Source organism: Hyla sarda, chromosome 9, assembly GCF_029499605.1.
Source record: "Hyla sarda isolate aHylSar1 chromosome 9, aHylSar1.hap1, whole genome shotgun sequence".
NCBI classification, from domain to species: Eukaryota; Metazoa; Chordata; class Amphibia; order Anura; family Hylidae; genus Hyla; species Hyla sarda.
This window is the reverse complement of record NC_079197.1, coordinates 6,750,106-6,776,895: the sequence shown is the minus strand read 5'-3', so window position 1 is coordinate 6,776,895 and position 26,790 is coordinate 6,750,106. Positions and strand designations below refer to the sequence as shown.

General features: G+C 42.4%; 1 protein-coding gene across 9 annotated transcripts in view; it reads right to left on the bottom strand.

Moving 5' to 3' along the window:
- The window catches only part of LOC130291102 (histo-blood group ABO system transferase-like), a 55,960-nt gene extending 29,541 nt beyond the window's left edge, over positions 1 to 26,419 (bottom strand). For 3 of the 9 annotated variants that reach the window (XM_056539513.1, XM_056539508.1, XM_056539514.1), the window contains exons 1-3: positions 26,285 to 26,419; positions 18,029 to 18,452; positions 2,137 to 2,194 (exon numbers count right to left, since the gene is read on the bottom strand). In XM_056539513.1, the coding sequence (XP_056395488.1) occupies positions 2,137 to 2,194; positions 18,029 to 18,050 (80 nt within the window). In that variant the 5' untranslated portion in view covers positions 18,051 to 18,452; positions 26,285 to 26,419. Of the gene's footprint in view, positions 1 to 341; positions 416 to 653; positions 735 to 2,136; positions 2,195 to 18,028; positions 18,453 to 20,206; positions 20,226 to 25,225; positions 25,356 to 25,668; positions 25,751 to 26,284 lie in introns of those variants that run through there. The other 6 variants (XM_056539511.1, XM_056539509.1, XM_056539510.1 and 3 more) reach the window with 6 other exon arrangements.
- Between the last annotated feature and the right edge of the window lie 371 nt (positions 26,420 to 26,790).

The window sequence follows — 26,790 nt, the reverse complement described above, 5'->3', positions numbered from 1 at the left end:
CCCCGGTCCTTAAGGGGTTAAAGACCACTGGTATTGGAGGTTATACTCACCTGTCCCCGCCGCTCCGGACCGTCACCGCTCGTCACCGCTGCCCTGGACGTCGCCTTCCATCGCTGTCGCCGCGTCCCCGGGGTGTCCCCGATGCTCCGGCAAGGCCTCTGCTTCCCCGGCATCCTCACTCTCCGTCGCCGCCATCACGTCGCTACGCACGCCGCTCCTATTGGATGACGGGGCGGCTATCCGGGGGCAGCTGAAGCAGTCTGCGCTGCCGGATAGCCGTTTATGCGATGGCCCCGACAGACTTTAGCACAGCCACGCTGACTATAATAGACTTGACTTACTGACTTGTGGCTGTAATTTAGGCTTGAGGCCTCCAGATGTGCTGGACACTGACCCTGAGACGTCTGGACTGGACTTGACCTCAGCAGAGAATGAATCACAAGAGAGATTGTAGAACCTCCCCCTCTTATAAAGGGGCGGAGCAAGGAGCCCATAGGTCAACTACGGGTCACCTGGTGATCTCTGGGCAACAAAACATGTGACTTTAACATATGGCAACCATTATCATGTGACTAACAACCATGTGACCATATCAAAGATATACAACTATACAGATTATAGGGGTACAATGCAGGTGAGTCCTGAGGAAGCACAGGGACTCAAGCTGATAGGACTGTGGAATGATATTCTGTGCTGGGACATCACACCTCCCTCTTTCATGTGTGTGCAGTTGCTCTCCTTGTCATGCGCTCTCTCTTGTGCATATACTCTCCCTCTTTCATGTGTGTGCAGTTGCTCTCCTTGTCATGCGCTCTCTCTTGTGCATATACTCTCCCTCTTTCATGTGTGTGCAGTTGCTCTCCTTGTCATGCGCTCTCTCTTGTGCATATACTCTCCCTCTTTCATGTGTGTGCAGTTGTCCTCCTTGTCATGCGCTCTCTCTTGTGCATATACTCTCCCTCTTTCATGTGTGTGCAGTTGCTCTCCTTGTCATGCGCTCTCTCTTGTGCATATACTCTCCCTCTTTCATGTGTGTGCAGTTGTCCTCCTTGTCATGCGCTCTCTCTTGTGCATATACTCTCCCTCTTTCATGTGTGTGCAGTTGTCCTCCTTGTCATGCGCTCTCTCTTGTGCATATACTCTCCCTCTTTCATGTGTGTGCTGTTGCTCTCCTTGTCATGCGCTCTCTCTTGTGCATATACTCTCCCTCTTTCATGTGTGTGCAGTTGCTCTCCTTGTCATGTGCTCTCTCTTGTACATATACTCTCCCTCTTTCATGTGTGAGTAGTTGCTCTCCTTGTCATGCGCTCTCTCTTGTGCATATACTCTCCCTCTTTCATGTGTGTGTAGTTGCTCTCCTTGTCATGCGCTCTCTCTTGTGCATATACTCTCCCTCTTTCATGTGTGTGCAGTTGCTCTCCTTGTCACGTGCTCTCTCTTGTGCATATACTCTCCCTCTTTCATGTGTGTGCAGTTGCTCTCCTTGTCATGTGCTCTCTCTTGTGCATATACTCTCCCTCTTTCATGTGTGTGCAGTTGCTCTCCTTGTCATGCGCTCTCTCTTGTGCACATGCTCTCCCTCTTTCGTGTGTGCAGTTGCTCTCCTTGTCATGCGCTCTCTCTTGTGCATATACTCTCCCTCTTTCATGTGTGTGCAGTTGCTCTCCTTGTCACGTGCTCTCTCTTGTGCATATACTCTCCCTCTTTCATGTGTGTGCAGTTGCTCTCCTTGTCATGCGCTCTCTCTTGTGCATATACTCTCCCTCTTTCATGTGTGTGTAGTTGCTCTCCTTGTCATGCGCTCTCTCTTGTGCATATACTCTCCCTCTTTCATGTGTGAGTAGTTGCTCTCCTTGTCATGCGCTCTCTCTTGTGCATATGCTCTCCCTCTTTCATGTGTGTGCAGTTGCTCTCCTTGTCATGCGCTCTCTCTTGTACATATACTCTCCCTCTTTCATGTGTGTGCAGTTGCTCTCCTTGTCATGCGCTCTCTCTTGTGCATATACTCTCCCTCTTTCATGTGTGTGCAGTTGCTCTCCTTGTCATGCGCTCTCTTGTGCACATGCTCTCTCATCTATCTACATCTGTTAGTGTGTGGGGAGGATATAGAGGAGGAGATGTATGCGCTGCACTCACCAGCTCAGGAGTAGACCGCTGCACAGGCAGAAGAGCAGGATCTTCTTCTTGTTATTTACTGCAGGAACAAATAAGACAATAGTCACCGCAGTATAGTGTCCCCCAACCTAATATCCACTGTACAATAAAACCGTCTGGACTTTATGTGGATTTTATTTTAATTAATTTTCAAGATCTATGTGTGTTGTTAGTGGATAAAACATTCATGTTAAAAGGGTACTCCGGTGGTAAACTTTTATTTTTAAATTAACTGGTGCCAGAAAGTTAATCAGATTTGTAAATTACTTTTATATAAAAATCTTAATCCTTCCAGTACTTATCAGCTGCTGTATGCTCCATAGGAAGTTGTGTAGTTCTTTTCTGTCTGACCACAGTTCTCTCTGCTGACATCTCTGTCCATGTCAGGAACTGTCCAGAGCAGAAGATGTTTTCTATGCTGATTTGTTCCTGTTCTGGACAGTTCCTGACATGGACAGAGGTGTCAGCAGAGAGCACTGTGGTCAGACAGAAAAGAACTACACAACTTCCTGTGGAGCATACAGCAGCTAATAAGTACTGGAAGTAATTTACAAATCTGTTTAACTTTCTGCCACCAGTTGATTTTAATGCATTTGTTTTCCACTGGAGTACCCCTTTAATGTCTAACAGACTTTTATTACATGTTCTGCTCTTATAATACATAGAAGACTTAGCTGTACATAATCTAATGTGTATTAGACTATTATCACATGTCCTCTGCCTATAATATGGAGAAGACTCGTCAGGGCTAGAAAACAGCCAGCTTTAGATTTGGTCTAAGCAGGAACTGTTTTCTCTAAAATAATGAACAGTATTTCTTTAAATAGAAAATAGCCCATACAATGTTTTAAAGGGGTACTCCGGCCCTAAGACATCTTATCCCCTTTCCGCGGGGGGCCCGCCGCTGGGGACACCTGCAATCTTGCATTCAGCACCCACCTCTTTGAGCTGCACGCCATGCTGCCGGCTCACAAACTGGTGGGTGCCGACCATGGGGCTGGAGTATCGTGATGTCATGACTCCGCTCCAGTGTGATGTGATGTCACATGGTGCGGAGTCGTGACGTCACGATACTCCGGCCCCGTGGTTGGCACCTAGCAGTTTGTGAGCCGGCAGCATGACGCGCAGCTCCCCGAGGTGGGTGCTGAATGCAAGATTGCGTGTGTCCCCATCGGCAGGACCCCCACGGTCAGACATCTTATCCCCTATCCTTCAATTCCCTGGTTGAACTTGATGGACGTATGTCTTTTTTCAACCGTACTAACTATGTTACTCTGTATGAATGGTTAGCACAAACAAACACACCTTAACATTTAAGCTACACGCAGGACCAGCTATGAAGCTCATGAGAAGACAGGTTTTTCTAACATTTAATAATGTCTCAGAATAGCACAATAGTGTTATCATTCTAGTATTTCTTCCTTCACAACAACAAGGTGCCAACAATAGGTTCCTGAGACAATTTGTATTTACCCATCCATCTTACTTAGCACCATGGACTCACTCAAAAGAATGTTAAGGTATTACTGTCAGTGATACCACCCTATTGGCAAGCATTGACATGGAAGCCCTGTATTCATCAATACATCATCACATTGGTCTTCAAGGCATCAAATACTACCTAACCACAAGGTACATAAGCTTTCAGGAACATAATACTTTGTACTACGACTTCTTGAATTTGTCCTGACTAAAAATATCTTCCTATTTAATGGCCATATATTCCATCAACTCAGGGGACCGTTATGGGGAGCCCCTGGTCCCCCCAGCTATGCAAAACTTACCCTAGGTTGGGAGGAGGCCACTGTCTAGTTCTGTGATGAAAGGGAAATGTTCTATGATTGGGTCTTGATGTGGTCCCGATTTATAGATTATGGGGGTATTTATCAAAGGATTTATGTGTTTTTTTTACGTAACTTTGGCGCAATACTTTGGCGCATTTTCTCCACTGTCATTTTTACAACTTTCTCAAAATCACGGTCCTGTGTGTGATTTTAACTTTAGTCAGTAATTCATCATTTGCGGCAATCGATCTTTGGCGCAATTTTGCACCTTTAGGGGTTTTTTTGGCGCAAATCACCGCCAAGAAATTTTGCAGTTGGAAAACACACTTAACAATGTCAGAAAATGTAAAGGCATCAAAATACATTATAAACATTTTTTGTGAAAGCAGCAACGCCTCCGGGGCTGCTCAATACTATCCTGCGACATAGTTGTCTCTGAGGAACCTTCACCCTCCGTTGAGCTGGCATTGGACATGGCCACACAGGTTCAGGAAAGATAAGCACTAAAGCAGTGGTCTCCAACCTGCAGACCTCCAGATTTTGCAAAACTGCAACTCCTAGCATGCCCGTACAGCCGACGGCTGTCCGGGCACGCTGGGAATTGTAGTTTTGCAACATCTGGAGGTCCGCAGGTTGAAGACCACTGCACTAAAGTAACCAAAAAAAATGAATTTGTCCTGACTAAAAATTACTTCCTATTTAATGGCCATATATTCCACCTATTTAATGGCCGTATATTCCACCAACTCAGGGGGACCGCCATGGGGAGCCCCTGGTCCCCCCCAGCTATGCAAAACTTACCCTAGGTTGGGGGGAGACCACTGTCTTGTTCTGTGATGAAAGGGAAATGTTCTATGATTGGGTTTTGATGTGGTCCCTATTTATAGATTATGTGTTTGTCCCGTGGAGCGGTACTAAAAGTGAATTTGAACAACTAGTGAATTCTATCAATACCAACACTCTGGGCTTGTTCTTTACTTTCCTGGAAGTCAAAATCTTCAAGGATTGGGATCGGACTTTGAAAAGTACAATACACCATAAAAAGACCTTCATGATCCGTCTCCTGAGGTGGGAGAGCTGCCACCCAGGTCCCCTAAAAGGGGGGTCCCCAAGGGGCAGTATCTCTGCCCCAGGAGGAACTGTTCACATTCAGAGGATTTTAGAAGAGAAGCGAAAACAATGAGGCAGAGATTTCGTGATAGGGGCTATCCGGATCATGTCCTATCCCAGGCATACAAGGAGGCATTTAACAGATCACCCGACGACCTACTGGTCCCTTAAACACCAATGACAACTTTCTAAAAGGAAGAATCCCAAAAAAGGAATTACTTTTAGAAGAGCACCATCTTTTGAAAAACCTACTGGCTCCAAGTCAGCTTAGGAGACAACAATTGAAACCAAAGGACTGCAGAAAACCAGGGAGCTATCAGTGCAGAAGGAATCGCTGTCTATGCTGTAAAGAGACTGACCATGAGTGACAGTCATTCCAATCCCAAATTACAGGATAAAACTTTGAGATTGAATACTATCTCACATGTGAATCTAACTATGTAATCTACCTTAAACAGTGTTGTTGTGGCCTACAGTATATAGGTAGGACCCCCCAAAAAACTCCAATGCAGAATTAACAAACATTGATTGAACATTAAGACCTGTTTCCTTTGACATAGCCTGTCTAGGCACTGCAGTCAAGCCCACAAGGAGATAACAAAACCTTTCACAGTCACTCCAATAGACACTGTCCCGGAGAACAAGTCCAATCATTTTGAGGTCTTGAATAAACTGGAAGTCTTCTGGATCTACAAGTGCAATTTCATGCAACCCCTTGGCTTAAATAAAATTTCATAAACCATTCTGGTCTAATCTTCAGCCCATCCCGATATATAGGGACCCTCACTGCCCTATTCCGTATTCTAAATACACTCTCTATATTTATAGGGGCTTTCAATAGGCAGTGATGCTATATAAATGCTACAAATAATACTTGTATACTAATTTGTAGCCCTACAGATAGTAATGATACCTGGTGTCCCCCTCATACTATGCCATCACTGTGCAGGGCATATTTGGGTCTGCCCGAAAGTGGACATATGTGAGGAGCCTAGGGAGCGATCTTGAGGTTTGCTCCGCCCCCTTTGAACTATGCTCCTGTGTATATCGCTCCTCTATCCCCATGCTGTCTATTCTCACAGCGCTCATATCCAGAAACCCGTCCCACTTTTCCCCTACGTCACCAGTAAGTGATCGTCTAATCCGTTAACCCCGCCCCCTCCAGCTACGCCACTACTACATACTGCTCCAACTAGCGATCTTAGAGTCCCAGAATACATGAGATCTCCGCTCTCTCCCAATAGGAGCAACCCTGATCGGCTAGCGCTGCCCACCACAAGCTGCGCTACTACTACATATCGCCCTAATCAGTGCACACACAGGGATTCAACACCAGCGATCTCCGCCCCTTCTCAACGGCGCTCCTGACATGATAGCGCTTACCCCAGCAATGCAAGATGAGCTACTTCAGGTGAATACTGGTGATACAGCCATGTGGGAACTCACGCAAACACCTATAATGATGAAGAATGACTAAGAGCGCATTCAGCGCTTGAAACACGTTACTTGTATCCTCCTTGTCTCATGGATTAAAATCATTTTATTTGCATCGAGCTGGATCCATCTCTCTTTGTTCTTATAATGATGAATATATTGGTCCACTCATAATGTGAAATGAATGTGTTTTTAGAGTCATACTAATCTTTTTTTAATGCGCGCCTTACTGTTATCATATGTTTTAATGCATTTCTTATATGTTTTTATTGCTTTACTGAAATCTCCTTTATCTTTGTGAATGCCCTAATTGACGTGACCTTTACCCAGACACTTCAAAGGTATTTTACAGTTTGCCTTGTCTGTTACCTGTAAGCACCTTACCTGAGGAAGGGTCCTGTTCGGACCAGAAACGCATTGTTTTTAGTGCTAATAAAACCTTTTTGGACATTAATTGTGTCCAAATTCCTACTTTGTTGCACCAGCGTTAAGATAAAGCTCAAAATTTGTTTTTGTTTGAATTTTCTTCCCACCGGACTAGCGAGGCTAATACCGGATGAGCCCAGGCTGGAGGTTCCTGATGAAACTTTATATGTCTTCTTAGGCGTTGAGCGCAACCCTACTTGGTAAGTGGTTTTCCATCTACCATTCTATTGTTACCTTGACATACTTCACCAGGGGCACGTATCGCCTTTTTTCTTTGTCTCCGCTAAAGATTAAAAGAAAAATTTTCTAATTTTTATTGAAGATTTATGGTACCTAGTGCTACCATAAACATTTTTAGGTAATGTCCCAGCAGCATGATGAGACAATAGGGCCTCAGAATTCTTGAGATTAAAAGATACATTTTAAAATTTTTATTGAAGATTTATGGTAGCTAGTGCTACTAGAATTTTTTTTTAGGTAATGTCCCAGCAGCATGGGGAGAGCACATGGTGGCAAAATGACATATCCTGGAGGTGGCACCAGCATGAGGAGACCAAAATGTGGTAGAATGACCAAGCCTGGAGGTGGCAGCAGCAAGAGTACACTATATGGTGACAGAATGACACAGCCTGGAGGTGGCAGCAGCCTGACCAGACCAAAGAGCCTCACAATTTAAAAGATTAGAGGTATTTTTTTTTAATTGCATCTGGCTATGTTAACATCCTCCGGATACTTGATGGAAAAATTGCCACACCGCTGAGTAGCTGATTTTCCCCCCAACAGTCCGTACTGACTGACTGCTACTGCTGTCAACTCCAGGGACTCCTGCTCCACTACCTTCCGGGCAGGTAGGCTGCCGCAAAGCAGGTGGTCTACCCCGGTCACGTTTTTCTCCAGACTTCCCACTGCTGCCACCATGCTGACTTCCAATCATGCTACCACCTTGCTGGCTTAACTGCTGCCTCTCGGGCAACCTGCCACCCTCTTTTCCTGATGATGAAGCCTCTTATGCACCCGGCTCCCAAGTGCGATCGGCTTCATCATCCTCGAGTTGTGTCATCATGTCACTGATATCCTCCTCAGGTTCCTCAACAGTGTGTGCTTCAGGAACCTGAAGGCTCCCAACACCACCCTCCTCATCACTTCTTGCCCGCCTAGCGAAGGAAGCGGGTAATGTCTCCTCCAATTCTTGGCCGGGCTGCTGACTGTCCTCTAGTAGATCGGCCTGACTAAAAAGTGGAGCTGAACCCACAGCATAGGATACTTCTATGAGGGTGGGAACAGCATAGGACAGAGGCAATTGGAGGACAGTGACTACTCCCGGCCATGCCAACTGATGGTTGTGTCTGAGGAACCCACCAACTGTCAGATGTCACTTGTGATGAAGTGGATGACCGAGCTAACCAGTCAATGACAGCAGATGGGTTGCTGATTGAGACACGACCGCTAGCTGATTGAAGGAGCTCAGGCTGCATGCGATTCAGGATCATTCCACCTACCCTTGTTCCCGGCTTCCCAGGATCATCAGATTCGATTCGCTCATCCCTAATTGCGGCATCTAAAATGCCGAAAATATGCTGCCGGTAGCTCAGCGGAGCTGATCAGGGGCATCACAGGGAAATCACGGTCTCCCTATCAGCTGAGAGGACGGAGGAGGGGCCCTTACCTGCCTCCTCACCATCCGATCAGTGCTCCAGTCAGCCATGGCAGGCTGGAGCAATGGAGCACCGATAACACTGATCAATGCTATGCTATGGCATAGCATTGAACAGTGTATGCAATCTAAGCATTGCATGTAATAGCCCCCTATGGTGACTAAAAAATTGTGTGAAAAAAGGGAAAAAAATGCTAATAAGTGGGAAGCCTATCGGCTGAATTTGTGTGAGGGGCAGGAGCTTCCGCCCCTCCCCCCCCCCCACGCTTCCAGGTGGGGCATAGAGCAATCGAGGTTAGGGGCAGGGGTATATAACGCCCCTGCTCCTACGGGAGGGGTGTATGGGACATTTTGCGGATGTGACGTGGTGAGGATGTGCGTGGTGGATCTCCCACCAAAAATCATGCACCGCTCGGGTAGCTGCTCACAGCCGGTTCTGGTCCCGCTTTCGGAAAACAGCTTATGAAGTAAGGTAGGATGGCCACCCGCCTGCTCGGCCTGTTACACCCCAGGATCCGGGAGCCGGGCGGGTGTGCTAGGGTGGTACCAGAACCAGCGGGCCATCAGTTTGCGGTTAAGCTTCTCTTGTTCCGCTGTTTACTTTCCTGCAAGATAACCATCGCCGGGCCAGTACACACGCCCCCCCCCTAGCATGATTGGCTGCGAAGCCTCACGTGACTATACTACACTACACTACATAGTGACACATCCATAGTTACTGACACTGCTGGGTGACTCCAGTACATACCGACCACGGGTATCTCGCTCATAGCTGGCACACGTTTTCTAACTGGTTACCACAGATGCAGTGTCACGTCGGAGCTTCGCGGCCAGCTACTGCTGCCGGTATGCGGCAGTGGAGACCATTGTCATGTTATGGAGGTTGCAGTGCATTGATGTATGCCATTCTCTGTACTGAATTTCATGTTTACGGTGGATCAGTCCATCCCTGGTAAGGTGGGAACATTGTTGGGGGTACTCCGGCGCGGCAATTAGTGCTGAAAAGTACTCCTTAAAGAACATTACTGATAAGAGATAGCGATTGCTAAGATGCTGTTCTTGATAGCGGTGGGCACCTGTAAACTAGTGTACCGTACTTAATGTCATGGTTTCTGTACATACGCTCATCACGTTACATGGTCATTCGCTAGCAGCCCATACGGCCATACACTTGTAATTCTACCCGCTATTCTACACATAAGAAAAAAAATATATATATATAGATCAACGCTTTCACGGCGCGTACGCTCCATACGTATACTAGTAACGTGCATACTGCAAGTACGTTTACAGCTTACCTTGCAAGTACACTCATTGTGTCTACACGGCTATGATCATAGGCGTACTGTTCACAGGTCATGGCGCGCCATACTTTCATACGCTCATGGGGTGTACATGGTCAACTTGCTTATTATGTTCATTAAACATGGCCTCCACACTATTCATTTGTTCTTGGCTTTGATTACACTGGCATACCTTGACCTGTTCACACGGGTAGGGCATCTTCACTGTTCGTACCTTTATAACTTGCTTATCGTCTGTACACTCATGGCCTTATTCTCAAACACGCATGGGGTACTACTCGTACATCCACAGTATCTCTACGGCTTCACGCATAGCCTCTACACGGTACACAAGCTCACATTATTTAATTAGCTGTACGTACGTAGCATTCACACTTGGCAATCTCATTGATTCCGTTTCACCTCGTGGTGTTTCTACTCCCATGCTCACTATGGCTGATACTATCACAAAGGTTACTGACACGTCTTCAGAACGATAATGTTACGAATTCATAGGTGGCCTGCTTACCCGTTATGCCTGCCACGTCTGCAGGGGGAGGCAGCATGCAGGTTATTGTTACTGACACGTTTTCAGAACAATAACATCTCGATTCATAGGTTGTTATACACCTGTTACACCAGCCACGTCTGCAGGGGGCGCACTACGCAATCGTTGCTACTGATACGTCTTCAGAGCGGTATATTACGACACATAGGTGGTGGTTTTACCCAGTATGCCTGCCACGTCCGCAGGGAGAAACACCATGCAAGTTACGGTTACTGACACGTCTTCAGAGCAATAACGTTACGACACATAGGTGGCCTGCTTACCCGTTATGCCTGCCACGTCTGCAGGGGGAGGCAGCATGCAGGTTATTGTTACTGACACGTCTTCAGAACAATAACATCTCGATTCACAGGCTGTTATACACCCGTCATACCTGTCACGTCTGCAGGGGCGCACCACGCAACAGTTGCTACTGACACGTTTTCAGGACGGCAACATTACGACACATAGGTGGTGGTTGTACCCAGTATGCCTGCCACGTCCGCAGGGGGAGACACCACGCAGGTTATGGTCACTGACACGTCTTCAGAGCGATATCGGTACGACACATAGGTGGCCTGTTTACCCGTTATACCTGCCACGTCTGCAGGGGGAGGCGGCACACAGGTTATTGTTACTGACACGTTTTCAGAACAATAACATCTCGATTCATAGGCTGTCATACACTCGTTTTACCTGCCACATCTGCAGGGGGAACACCACGCAATCATTGCTACTGACACTTCAGAGCAACAATATCACGCTTCACGGGTTGTGGTATACCCATTATACCTGCCATGTTGCAGGGGAAGGCACGGCGCAATTGGTATCACTGACAAATACAACTCCATCACGACACGTAGGCGGTTGTATACGCTTCATTCCTGCCACGCCTGCAGGAGGATACACTGCAAATTATTGTCACGGACATTTTCACAGGGTTTTTCAGGCACACAGGTAGTGGCAAGAACGGGAACATAGTTGATATGTAAAATATTTTTGCCCTCTTATTCCTACCAGGTTCATTTTTGCCCACTAAAGGCATGCCCTCCGTCGCGGTCATGGGCACAATTCTGACCGTTAGGTTAGTGTAATGTTTTCATACAGGTACGTATGGATTGCTGTATTCATGAGCACGTGCTTGAAGCCCCGAACACAAGTGGGAAGCCTATCGGCTGAATTTGTGTGAGGGGCGGGAGCTTCCGCCCCCCCCCCCCCACGCATTCAGGTGGGGCATAGAGCAATCGAGGTTAGGGGCAGGGGTATATAACGCCCCTGCTCCTACGGGAGGGGCGTACGGGACATTTTGCGGACCCCTCCCAGCCCTCCCTCTTTTTCAATTATCCATTACAGGGCATGCCCACTAAAGGCGTGCCCTCCGTTGTGGTCATGGGCACAATTCTGACCATTAGGTTAGTGTAATGTTTTCATACAGGTACGTATGGATTGCTGTATTCATGAGCACGAGCTTGAAGCCCCAAACACAAATGTGATTTCACCTCTTCGCCAATAAAAGTTTGAATCCCCCTCTTTTCACATTTAAAAAAACAAATACGTAAACAAAAATAAACATGTGATATCATGGTGTGCATGAATGTCCAAACTATAAAAATATAACGTTAACTAAACTGCACGGTCAATGGCGTATATGAGGAAAAAAAACAAAGTCCACAATTGCATATTTTTGCTCACTTTGTATACCCTAAAAAATGTATTAAAATTTTTCAAAACGTCCCATAAAAACAGATCAAGGCACAAATAATTAGCTCTCACACATCCCTGTATACGGAAAAATTAAAAAGTTATAGGGGTCAGAATAGGACATTTTTTAACATGCAAATTTTCGTACAAAAGTGATAATTTTTTTTAAAGTCAAACACAATAAAACCTATATAATTTGGATATCTTTGTACCTTATGGACCTACAGGAGCCAACAAGGCGGTAGCATGGTTAGCAGTCAGCATAGTGGCAGAAGTGGAAATTCTGGAGCCAAACGTGCCCGGGGGAGACCACCTGCTTCGCAGCAGCCTACCTTCCCGGAAAGCAGTGGAACAGGGGTTCCTTGAGACGGCAGCAGTAGCAGTCAATTAGTGCAGACTGTTGGTGGGAAAATTAGCTACTCGGCGGTGTGGCAGTAATTCATCAAGCATTCGAAGGAGGTTTACATAGCCACATGCAAGATATGTCGGCAAAAAGTGAAGCATGGCCAGGGTCCCAATGTTGGCACCATGGCCCTGCGTCAACATATGCTTCGCCACCATAAAGCGGCCTGGGAGAACCGTGGCACTGATGTAGTGGCCTGCTGCATCACCCAGTGGCATGCCACTCCCTCTTTGCGCCAGCCAAGGCTCCACCACCTCAGCCTAAGGGAGCTGTGTGTCATACCCTCATTCTGTCCTCCAGATGTTCTGGCTCCTCCTATTTTTAGTCAGCCATTCCGCCAACAATCCATCAGCGAAGCCATGTCCAAGACACAACAGTATGCACCTACTCATCCAATGGCGCAGAAGCTGAATGTGCTCCTGTCCAAGTTGCTGGTGTTGCAGCCAGAGGAGCTAGAGGGTTATGAGGAAGGCGAGACAGAGGACCCAGACACACTGTGGCAGTATGCAGTGGAGATGGAGGCAGGGAATCTCTCCGAGTCACTTGCACAAATGGCACGATGCATGCTCACTTGCTTGCATAGAGACACCATTCGGCAGCGGGATGATTTCTGGATCTCCACCTTATTGGACCCTCTCTACCGCCACAAAAAAGGGGCCTATTTTACACCCATCAAGAGGGGGGACAAAGTGACCTACTACAGAGGCATCCTATGTAGTCAGTTGGCTGAAGCCTATTGGTGCCATCGTCCATCCTCTCGTAGGTCTGAATCGGGGGACCCCCTGCGCTCACCTTCCACTGCCATGGCTGCTGGAGAGGGGTGGGGTGGCAGGAGCAGTACCAGCTCCATTAGCAGCAGCCTGAGTCTACAGTCGCTGATGAGTAGCTTTCTTCACCTGCAACTCATCAGCAGCAGGTAGACATGGAGCAGGACCTGAACCAGCAGGTGATGGCATACCTTGACTTATCCATGCCAACACACCTTGAAGATCCGCTGGACTTCTGGGCAGCCAAACTTGATTTGTGGCCTCGACTAGCAGAGTTTGCCCTGGAAAGACTGTCCTGCCCGGCCAGTAGTGTGCCATCAGAGCGGGTGTTTAGTGCGGCGGGGGCCATAGTCAACCCAAGGAGAACTCATCTGTCCATGAAAAATGTGGAGCGACTGACCTTTGTGAAGATGAATCAGGCATGGATCAGCCAGGATTTCCAACCACCACTGTCTGATGCATCAGAGTAGATTGACCATGGTGCTACACCAACACTTCACAAATATGGATAGTGCCAAACAGATTTAAGGTGCTGCTCCCCAGTTACAAACATTCCTCTGCATCAGGCCTTTTTTTACCCACCTTCGTCACCGAGTACTGGTATTGCCACCCACCGCACCACTCTGTCACCGGGTTACTTTCAGGACTCCTGATGCTGCTGCTGCCACCTCCAGGCTGTCTCATTCAGCCACTATATGGTCTTTTCTCATGCTTCAGCCACCTCCAGGCTGTGCAATTCAGCCACTATATGGTCTCCTCATGCTTCAGCCACCTCCAGGCTGTGCCATTCAGACACTATATGGTCTCCTCATGCTTCAGCCACCTCTAGGCCGTGCCATTCAGCCACTATAGGGTCTCTTTATGATTCAGCCACCTCCAGGCTGTGTCATTCAGCCAATGTATGGTTTACTGATGCTGCTGGGCCTGGGCCTAAAATTTTTATGGTAGCACTAGCTCCCATAAATATTCAATTTAAATTTCAAAATTCATCTTTTAATCTTAGGGATTATGAAGCCCTAGTGTCTACTCATGCTGCTGCCAGCTCCAGGCTGTGTAATTCAGCAACTATATGGTCTACTCATGCTGCCAACACCTCCACGCTGTGTCATTTAGCCTCTATATGGTCTCCTCATGCTTCAGCCACCTCCAGGCTGTGCCATTCAGACACTATATGGTTTCCTCATGCTTCAGCTACCTCCAGGCTGTGCCATTCAGACACTATATGGTCTCCTCATGCTTCAGCCAACTCCAGGCTGTGTCATTCAGCCACTATATGGTTTACTGATGCTGCTGGGCCTGGGCCTAAACATTTTTATTGTAGCACTAGCTACCATAAATCTTCAATTGAAATTCCAAAATTCATCTTTTAATCTTAGGGATTGTGAAGCCCTAGTGTCTACTCATGCTGCTGCCAGCTCCAGGCTGTGTTATTCAGCAACTATATGGTCTCCTCGTGCTTCAGCCAACACCTCCATGCTGTGTCATTCAGCCACTATATGGTCTCCTCATGCTGCCAACAACTCCACGCTGTGTTATTCAGCCACTATATGGTTTCATCATGCTGCCAACACCTTCACACTGTGTCATTCAGCCACTATATGGTCTCCTCATGCTGCCAACACCTCCATGCTGTGTCTTTCATCCACTATATGGTCTCCTCATGGTGCCAACACCTCCACACTGTGCCATTCAGCCACTATATGGTCTCCTCATGCTGCCAACACCTCCACACTGTCCCATTCAGCCACTATATGGTCTCCTCGTGCTGCCAACACCTCCATGCTGTGTCATTCAGTCACTATATGGTCTCCTCATGCTGCCAACACCTCCACGCTGTGTCATTCAGCCACTATATGGTCTCCTCATGCTTCAGCCAACACCTCCAGGCTGTGTCATTCAGCCACTATATGGTCTCCTCATGCTGCCAACACCTACAGGCTGTGTCATTCATCCACTATATGGTCTCCTCATGCTGTTAACACCTCCACGCTGTGTCATTCAGCCACTATATGGTCTCCTCATGCTGCCAATACCTCCACACTGTGTCATTCAGCCACTATATGGTCTCCTCATGCTGCCAATACCTCCACACTGTGTCATTCAGCCACTACATGGTCTTCTCATACTGCTGCCACCTCCAGGCTCTGTCATTGTGCCGCTCTGCGGCAGGGATTCTAATGATGCCTGTAATCTGCAAATCATACTGAATAACAGTATTATTTCACTACCCCAGCACACTCCATATGCGTATTAGAACAAAGCAAAGTGTTCTACACCCCAATTGAGGCTCTCTGTAGTCCAGAAATAGCCTTTTTTAATATAGATTTGCAGCAAATAAATTCGTATCGAAACTAATTTTTTCGGAAAATTTGGCGAATCAGCTGAATCTAGTTTTTCAAAAGTTCACTCATCTCCAATTGTAAGGTTAGCCTATGGATCACTTCTCCTTCTTCTGCAGAAAATGGGGTGTGTTCTAGCCATATGAGTGCATTCACATGATGTATATCTCAAATCTCAATCCTTACAGTAATTAGCTGCTGTATACTACAGAGGAAGTTGAGTTGTTCTTTCCAGTCTGACCACAGTGCTCTCTGCTGACACCTCTGTCCATGTCAGCAAATGTCCAGAGTAGGAGACAATCCCCATAGCAAACCTCTCCTGCTCTGGACATTTCCTGACATGGATAAAGGTGTCAGCAGAGAGCACTGTGGTCAGACAGAAAAGAACAACTCAACTTCCTCTGTAGCATACAGCAGCTGATAAGTACTGGAAGGATTAGGATTCTTTAATAGAAGTAATTTACAAATCTGTTTAGCTTTCTGGCACCAGTTGATTTGAAAAACCAGAGTACCCCATAGATCAGACTATTATCACATGTACTGTCCTTATAATATATAGAGGACTATTATCTGTATATAGTATAATATATATCAGACTATTATCACATGTCCTGTCCTTATAATATATAGAGGACTAATATCTGTATATAGATAAATACAGCAGTGGTTCTCCCCCCCCCCCCCCAAAGGGTGAAAGTATGTCCGCGAATCCCCCCTGTGGTAAATTTGTGCTGAATTTACGTGCGAGGGGTACCCGCGGACACAATAAGTCATAAAATTACTTATTTTCGTAATGGCGCGTGCTTACCTTTATACTAATGTGATACTTAATCCCCTTTTGCCATTATTCTCACCTAAATCTTAATCCCCTAGTGCCATTATTATTCGAAAAGGCATAAGGGGATCATAGGGAGGGGGGAATAATGGCACAAGGGGATAAAGATGAAGGGGGGATAATGGCACAAGGGATAAAGATGGAGGGGGAAGAATAATGGCACATGGGATTAAGATGGGGTGATAATCATTACCCCCCCCTCCATATTAATCCCCCTGTGCCATAATTCCCCCCTCCGTCTGATCCCCTTTTGCCATTATCCCTCCCCCTGCATCTTAATGCTCTTGTGCCATTATTTCTCATATAATATATATATACATACATACAATAACATCCGTCCCTGCTTCCCTTCCTCCCATACACTTAGTTTTTACTTTTTTTAACATTACCCGGCCTGTTCAGGTATACGGCACTCCCAGAGTCCAGTTCGGCAGGGCTGCACAAAAGGACATCACGTCCTCCTGCGCTGTGCGGCACCTCCGAGCAATGTCAGGGAACATCACACGTCTGCCTGGCAAACACGCAGCTCCCGTAAAGTAGATGCGGCTGGAGCTGCGGCCATTCCCTGTGTACCCCTGGGGTTATGCGTACCACCGGTTGAGAACTCCTGATCTAGAGGACTATTATCTGTACATAGTATAATGTCTATTAGACTATTATCACATGTCCTGTCCTTATATTATATAGAGGACTATTATCTGTATATAGTATAATGTCTATTAGACTATTATCACATGTCCTGTCCTTATATTATATAGAGGACTATTATCTGTATATAGTATAATATATATCAGACTATTATCACATGTCCTGTCCTTATATTATATAGAGGACTATTATCTGTATATAGTATAATATATATCAGACTATTATCACATGTCCTGTCCTTATATTATATAGAGGACTATTATCTGTATATAGTATAATATATAGCGGACTATTATCTGTATATAGTATAATATATATCAGACTATTATCACATGTCCTGTCCTTATAATATATAGAGGACTATTATCTGTATATAGTATAATATATATCAGACTATTATCACATGTCCTGTCCTTATAATATATAGAGGACTATTATCTGTATATAGTATAATATATAAAGGACTATTATCTGTATATAGTATATCATATAGAGGACTATTATCTGTATATAGTATATTATATAGAGGACTATTATCTGTATATAATATATTATATAAAGGACTATTATCACATGTCCTGTCCTTATATTATATAGAGGACTATTATCTGTATATAGTATAATATATATCAGACTATTATCACATGTCCTGTCCTTATAATATATAGAGGACTATTATCTGTATATAGTATAATATATAAAGGACTATTATCTGTATATAGTATATTATATAGAGGACTATTATCTGTATATAGTATATTATATAGCGGACTATTATCTGTATATAGTATATTATATAGAGGACTATTATCTGTATATAGTATATTATATAGAGGACTATTATCTGTATATAATATATTATCTATCAGACTATTATCACATGTCCTGTCCTTATAATACACAGAGGACTGTTAGTTGCACATAATATAGAGATTTTACTCACACATCCAGTTTTGGGACGACATCCTGATGGTTTTTTCTAGACTTGGCCTTGGAGACGTTCTGGAATCTTCTGCTGCTCTTGGAGGGATTTTTCTTTGCGTTACGTAAACTGGTGCAGTTATAACAAATCTTCAGCTGTGAGAAGTTTCCAGTATATGATTCCAAGTCTCCAATTATTATGAGAAATGTTCTACAAAACAGGCGGCACTCCTTAAAGGGCAATACGTCATCATCTTCACCTGCACCTATTCTTTCTCATTACAAGTCAAGAGATTCTTTCATCAATGTGACATGAGGCTTTCTATTGAAGAATTGGGGGATACAGTCATATGCAAAAGTTTAGGCGCCCCTGACAATTTCCATGATTTTCATTTATAAATAATCGGTTGTTTGGATCAGCAATTTTTGTTTGAGCTTTCAAATATCTGAAACACACAGTAATATTATATATAAACATATATAAAGATACAGTAATATATATACATAAAGATACAGTAATATTATATATACATAAAGATACAGTAATATATATACATAAAGATACAGTAATATTATATATACATAAAGATACAGTAATATATATACATAAAGATACAGTAATATTATATATACATAAAGATACAGTAATATATATACATAAAGATACAGTAATATTATATATACATAAAGATACAGTAATATATATACATAAAGATACAGTAATATTATATATACATTCATAAAGATACAGTAATATATATACATAAAGATACAGCTATATTATATATACACATATATAAAGATACAGTAATATTATATACGTAAATATATAGTAATATTATATACATATATAAAGATACAGTAATATTATATACATATATAAAGATACAGTAATATTATATACATATATAAAGATACAGTAATATTATATATACATATATAAAGATACAGTAATATTATATATACACATATATAAAGATATAGTAATATTATATATACACATATATAAAGATATAGTAATGATATATATATATATATATATATATATATATAGATACAGTAATATTATATATACACATATAAAGATACAGTAAAATTATATATACATATAAAGATACAGTAATATATATACATCTATAAAGATACAGCAATATTATATATACACATATAAAGATACAGTAATATTATATATACATATATATATATAAAGATACAGTAATATTATATATACACATATAAAGATACAGTAATATTATATATACATATATATATATATAAAGATACAGTAATATTATATATACACATATAAAGATACAGTAATATTATATATACATATATATATATATAAAGATACAGTAATATTATATATACACATATAAAGATACAGTAATATTATATATACACATATAAAGATACAGTAATATATATACACATATAAAGATACAGTAATATTATATATACACATATAAAGATACAGTAATATATATACACATATAAAGATACAGTAATATTATATATACACATATAAAGATACAGTAATATATATACACATATAAAGATACAGTAATATTATATATATATAAAGATACAGTAATATTATATACATAAATATATAGTAATATTATATATATATATATAAAGATACAGTAATATTATATATACACATATAAAGATACAGTAATATTATATACGTAAATATATAGTAATATTATATATATATAAAGATACAGTAATATTATATATACACATATAAAGATACATTAATATATATACACATATAAAGATACAGTAATATTATATATATATAAAGATACAGTAATATTATATATACACAAATAAAGATACAGTAATATTATATATACATATATATATAAAGATACAGTAATATTATATATACACATATAAAGATACAGTAATATTATATATACATATATATATATAAAGATACAGTAATATTATATATACACAAATAAAGATACAGTAATATTATATATACATATATATATATAAAGATACAGTAATATTATATATACATATATACATATATAAAGATACAGTGATATTATATATACACAAATAAAGATACAGTAATATTATATATACATATATAAAGATACAGTAATATTATATATACATATATAAAGATACAGTAATATTATATACATAACAGCAGGAGTCCTAGGATATCAGCGAAACTTACGCTGGGGTGGCCTCACTGCTGCGGCACATCTTCTGCACTTTCCACATCTATCAGTTTATTAGGTTGTAATGTCTGTTTTCTTTGTATTCACCTTGAGCTTTATATCTCTTTATCTTTATGCTGCATTGCACATTCTTGCCTTATTTGCACATGATGCCTTCCCAGTCTCCCGCGTGACATGTGGGGACACTCACCATTAGACTAACTAGGAATTCCCCCTTATTTGCTCACAATGACAAATGTTTACATGTGATAGCAGGTAGTGGCGCCCTGTTAGTCCCAGTTTCACCCCCTGTCGGAGTTTCTTCCCCTATCAATTTTTCTGATTATGTTTTTTAATTGATATAATAAAAGGGTTGATTTTTAACTTTAGTAAAATGACTCCATTTTTTTTGTGGTTTGTGTAAACTATGAGGAGATCATATATGAAGCCCTTTCTGTGCTAGGTCCCATGGTCAAAGACATATATCCTTTAGGGAAATGTAATTGAACCCTTCTATTTGAATAATTTTGGTAGGACCTCCTATCTATTGTGCAATTTTTTAATCATGGACATAAGGACTATGTATGATGTGCACATGATTTGATAAGTGAGTATTGAATGACATTCAGACACTTATTCTTATATAACGCATACTCTTAAGGAACACTAAAAGACGCAGTGTGAATGGGCACCACTGCACCATACAGACTGAAAGTGTCCATATAGGGGGTGGCCGGTGCAAATGCTATAAATAAGAGAACACATTGTTTGCAAGTCCTATTTTACCATGGAAAATGAATAAACGTTAATTTTTAAGTCCCCCCCCCATACATTGCATTTTTATTACATACATAAAGATATACAGTGGAGATCAAAAGTTTGGGCACCCCAGGTAAAACATTTTATTAATGTGCATAAAGAAGCCTAGGAAAGATGGAAAAATCTCCAAAAGGCATCAAATTACAGATTAGACATTCTTATAATATGTCAACAAAAGTTATTTCCATCATTTACACTTTCAAAATAACAGAAAACAAAAAAATGGCGTCTGCAAAAGTTTGGGCCCCCTGCAGAGTTTATAACGTGCACTGCCCCCTTTGCAAAGCTGAGACCTGCCAGTGTCATGGATTGTTCTCAATCATCATCTGGGGAGATCAGGTGATGTCAATCTCAAAGGATTTAAATGCCCAGACTCATCTGACCTTGCCCCAACAATCAGCACCACGGGTTCTTCTAAGCAGTTGTCTAGAAATCTGAAACTGAAAATAGTTGACGCTCACAAAGCTGGAGAAGGCTATAAGAAGATAGCAAAACATTTTAGATGTCAATATCCTCTGTTCGGAATGTAATTAAGAAATGGCAGTCATCAGGAACAGTGGAAGTTAAAGCAAGATCTGGAAGACCAAGACAAATATCCGACAGAACAGCTCGCAGGATTGTGAGAAAAACAATTCAAAACCCACGTTTGACTGCACAATCCCTCCAGAAAGATCTGGCAGACACTGGAGTTGTGGTACACTATTCCACTCATACTTGTACAAATATGGTCTTCATGGAAGAGTCATCAGAAACCTCTTCTACGTCCTCACCACAAAAATCAGCGTTTGGACTTTGCAAATGAACATATAGACAAGCCTGATGCATTTTGGAAACAAGTTCTGTGGACCGATGAGGTTAAAATTGAACTTTTTGGCCGGAATGAGCAAAGGTACGTTTGGAGAAGAAGGTGAACAGAATTTAATAAAAAGAACCTCTGTCCAACTGTTAAGCAAGGGGGTGGATCAATCATGCATTGGGGTTGTATTGCAGCCAGTGGCACAGGGAACATCTCACGAGTAGAAGGAAAAATGTATTCAATAAAATTCCAGCAAATTTTGGATTTGGAAAAAGCTGAAGTTAAAGAGAGGATGGCTTCTACAAATGGATAATAATCCTAAACACTAGTGTTGAGCGGCATAGGCCATATTCGAATTCGCGAATATTCACGAATATATGGACGAATATTCGTCATATGTTCGCGAATATTCGCGTTTTATTTTATATATGGACGAATATTCGTCATATATTCGCGAATATTCGCGTTTTATTTGCATATGCAAATATTCGCGTGCGCAAAAATTAAAATATGCGAAAATTTGCATATACAAAAAATTCGCATATGCGAAAATTCTCACGCCAGTCTCACACAGTAGTATTAGAGCCTTCTTTACACTACACAAGCTGGAAGCAGAGAGGGATGATCACTGTTATGTGTACTGTGGAAAAAAAATAAATAAATTAAAAAAAAATATTCGTAATTACGAATATATAGTGCTATATTCGCGAATATTCGCGAATTCGGGAATATGCGATATTCGCGAATAAAATTCGTATTGCGAATATTCGCGAGCAACACTACTAAACACACCTCGAAATCCACGGGGGATTACATCAAGAGGTGTAAACTGAAGGTTTTGCCCTGGCCTTCACAATCTCCTGACCTCAACATACACATATATAAAGATACAGTAATATTATATATACACATATATAAAGACAGTCACACCCCTTCCCATAGACTTGCATTGAGGGGGCAGGGCATGACGTCACACGGGGGTGGAGTCATGGCGTCACAATACTACGTCCCCGTGGTCGGCAGACATAACACTGAGAGCTTCCAGCGCTTCCTGCAGTGCTTACAGGTGGGTGCTACATGCTAGATTGCGGGGTTCCCCAGTGGGGACCCCCCCCCGCGATCAGACGTCTTATCTCCTATCCTTTGGAAAGGGGATAAGATGTCTTGGGGCCAGAGTACCCCTTTAAGGCCAGGAATGTCAGGCCAACTAAAATATGAGAAAGGCGAAGGATGGTAAGAGCGGTGAAAAACAAGCCCCAGATCACCTCCACAGACCCACAACATCATCTCGCTGCACATGGGGTCACTGTGCATTGTTTAACAATTCAGGTCACTTTGCACAAGGAGAAGCTGTATGGGAGAGTGGTATACTATGGTTTTAGGTCTGGTCACAAAACCGGATACGGGGCAAAAGTGAGCCGACCGGAGGGATTATCTGAATGGGTTTCGGCGCCGGTCTGGGATACAGGAGCTCCCGGTAGATACATTTCCCAGCCGGACCTGGCAGCTAGTGACTAACTGTGATGTGAATGCCGCCTTAGTGTGTCACCCCTGTGTAATTGACAGATGTTCACAGTAACAGATATACAACCAGAAGACACAATAATAATTCACCTTCTTATATATATATATAAAACTCAACGGCCTCATTTACTAAGCTGAAACCAACCAGTTTTTGTCTGGTTATTTTGGCGCAGAGTGTCTGAGACAGGTCTGCCCCAGTCTGCGCCAGCGTGCGCCTGGAAAATCCGACAAACCCGACATTGCACTGTGAAAAGCCGAAAAAGGAGCATGGTCTGCTGTAAAGGGGGCGTGGTTGGCCCAAAAAGGGGCGTGGTTTCACAACCCGACCGATTTACTATTGAATTCACAGAAAATCCTGTGGATAAATGACTGGAAATATCCACCTAGAAAAAACAGATACACTTAGTAAATGAGGCCCAATGTGTGTCTGTGTGTGTGTATATATGTGTATATGTGTGTGTATATGTGTATGTGTGTGTGTATATATGTGTATATGTATGTGTGTGTGTATATATGTGTATATGTGTGTGTATATGTGTATGTGTGTGTGTATGTGTCTGTGTGTGTATGTATGTGTATATGTGTGTGTGTATATGTGTATATGTGTGTGTATATATGTGTATATGTGTGTGTATATGTGTATATGTGTGTGTATATGTGTATATGTGTGTGTATATATGTGTATATGTATGTGTGTGTATATATGTGTATATGTATGTGTGTGTATATATGTGTATATGTGTGTGTATATGTGTATGTGTGTGTGTATGTGTCTGTGTGTGTATGTATGTGTATATGTGTGTGTATATATGTGTATATGTGTGTGTATATATGTGTATATGTGTGTGTATATGTGTATATGTGTGTGTATATATGTGTATGTGTGTGTGTATATATGTGTATGTGTGTGTGTATATGTGTATGTGTGTGTGTATATATGTGTATATGTGTGTATATGTGTATGTGTGTGTGTATATATGTGTATATGTGTGTGTATATGTGTATGTGTGTGTGTATGTGTCTGTGTGTGTATGTATGTGTATATGTGTGTGTATATATGTGTATATGTGTGTGTATATGTGTATGTGTGTGTGTATATATGTGTATATGTGTGTGTATATGTGTATATGTGTGTATGTGTCTGTGTGTGTATATATGTGTATATGTGTGTGTATGTGTGTGTATATATGTGTATATGTGTGTGTATATGTGTATGTGTGTGTATATATGTGTATATGTGTGTGTATATATGTGTATATGTGTGTGTATATGTGTATGTGTGTGTATATATGTGTATATGTGTGTGTATATATGTGTATGTGTGTGTATGTGTGTGTATATGTGTATATGTGTGTGTGTGTGTGTATATATATGTGTATATGTGTGTGTGTTTGTGTGTGTGTATATATGTGTATATGTGTGTGTATGTGTGTGTATATATGTGTATATGTGTGTGTATATATGTGTATGTGTGTGTGTGTGTGTGTGTGTATATATGTGTATATGTGTGTGTATATATGTGTATATGTGTATATATGTGTGTATGTGTGTGTATATATGTGTATATGTGTGTGTATATATGTGTATGTGTGTGTATGTGTGTGTATATGTGTATATGTGTGTGTGTGTGTGTGTGTGTATATGTGTATCCTTTGGATAGGGAATAAGATGTCTAGGGGCGGAGTACCCCTTTAATAAACCTTTTTTAGTCCTAAATTGATTAAGATCTGAAGTTTATACCATATCCTGGAAAAGCGCTCATAACATGCAATTTTTTGTTCAAATCCTTTGCCTATTCTGCATGAATATTGAGCATCTTTCAGTTTTTACAATAAGCAATAATAAAAACCTGTAAGTCCGGATTTGCCATTGATTGTTTAACTTAGATTTGACGTACATGACAAAGCCATCACCGCTCCCATGTACCTGAGAGAACGTGATTCAGTCCCTTTTTGTTTCGGACAATAGTCAACAAATGTGAATTCAAATAGAGAAAACAGACATGGTCGCACATCCACAACATGCACACTGATCTAATGCTTCTCAGCAACATTTATTAAACTAACAGGTTGTTATTGTACTTTATGATCATGAAGTGCAGCCCACTAGCCACGTCACGGCCACCTATAAGTAGTGGGTCCCTAATGTCCCTAGCAGAAAATGGCGACCACCACCGCCGCAACACCAGTGCCCACAGGGGGAACAACCTACTGGCAGAGCAGCCCCAATGCCACTCAAACCAGTCCCAGGGCTTCGCCTACCCACAGACACGGTGCCGCAGCAGCAATGGATGCCACACAGCACCCCACAAGTGTGAACATGGTGTAAAAACTCACTTACCATGTGCTCCCAGTCAGACGTGGCTAGTGGGCTGCACTTCATGACCATAAAGTACAATAACGACCTGTAAGTTTAATAAAATGTTGCTGAGAAGCATTAGATCATTGTGCATGTTGTGGATGTGCGACCATGTCTGTTTTCTCTATTTGAATTCACATTGGGGGAGATTTATCAAAACCTGTGCAGAGGAAGAGTGGTGCAGTTGCCCATAGCAACCAATCAGATTGCTTCTTTCATTTTCCACAGGCCTCTAAAGAGGCCTGTGGAAAATGAAAGAAGCAATCTGATTGGTTGCTATGGGCAACTGCACCACTCTTCCTCTGCACAGGTTTTGATAAATCTCCCCCATTGTGTTTTCTATCTCCCTCTCCCTATATAAATTGGCAGGAAGCTGCATTAGGCCCTATTCTTCCTGGTAGTCCCCTTGTCTTTGACTGGGAGCACATGGTAAGTAGGCTTTAACAAAGAGATTTTCATTTAGAAAAAAAACTAATGATTATTGAGGAGGTATGTGTGTAATGTCTGATTTATATGTGTAAAGTGTGTTATGTCTGTATACAGACTCCATTCATGGCTGCCACTTAACCCCTAAACCTCTTAAGGACCAAGGACATACCGGCATGTCCTGAGTCCTCTCCCGTTCTATAACGCGGGTCAGGCCTGGCCTCTAACAACGTCCGGGACCTGTGGCTCATAGCTATTAACCCTTTAGACGCGGTGCATTGCCATAGAATGAGATTTGCCATAGAAAGAGATGCTCCGCCTCCATCACATCCTATTGGCTCACACTTGTCACGTGACATATTTAACCGTCACGCATCGACGCGCACAGCAGTCTCAGTTTGGCTATATCAGGGAGAGGATCTCCTTTCCCTGTGATAGCTGAAGCTGCATGGAGCCGAAGGCAAATCTCATTCTATTTCTATGCATACAGACTGCGCATGGCCAGCTGGCCTCCCTACGCAGTATTGCACGTGCTCAGTTGTCCTTCCCTACGCAATTTGGCCAGCTGGCCATGCGCAGTCTGTATCCATTGCAATAGAATGAGATTTGCCTTCGGATGGCTCCGTGCAGCTTCAGCTATCACAGGGAAAGGAGATCCTCTCCCTGATATAGCCAAAC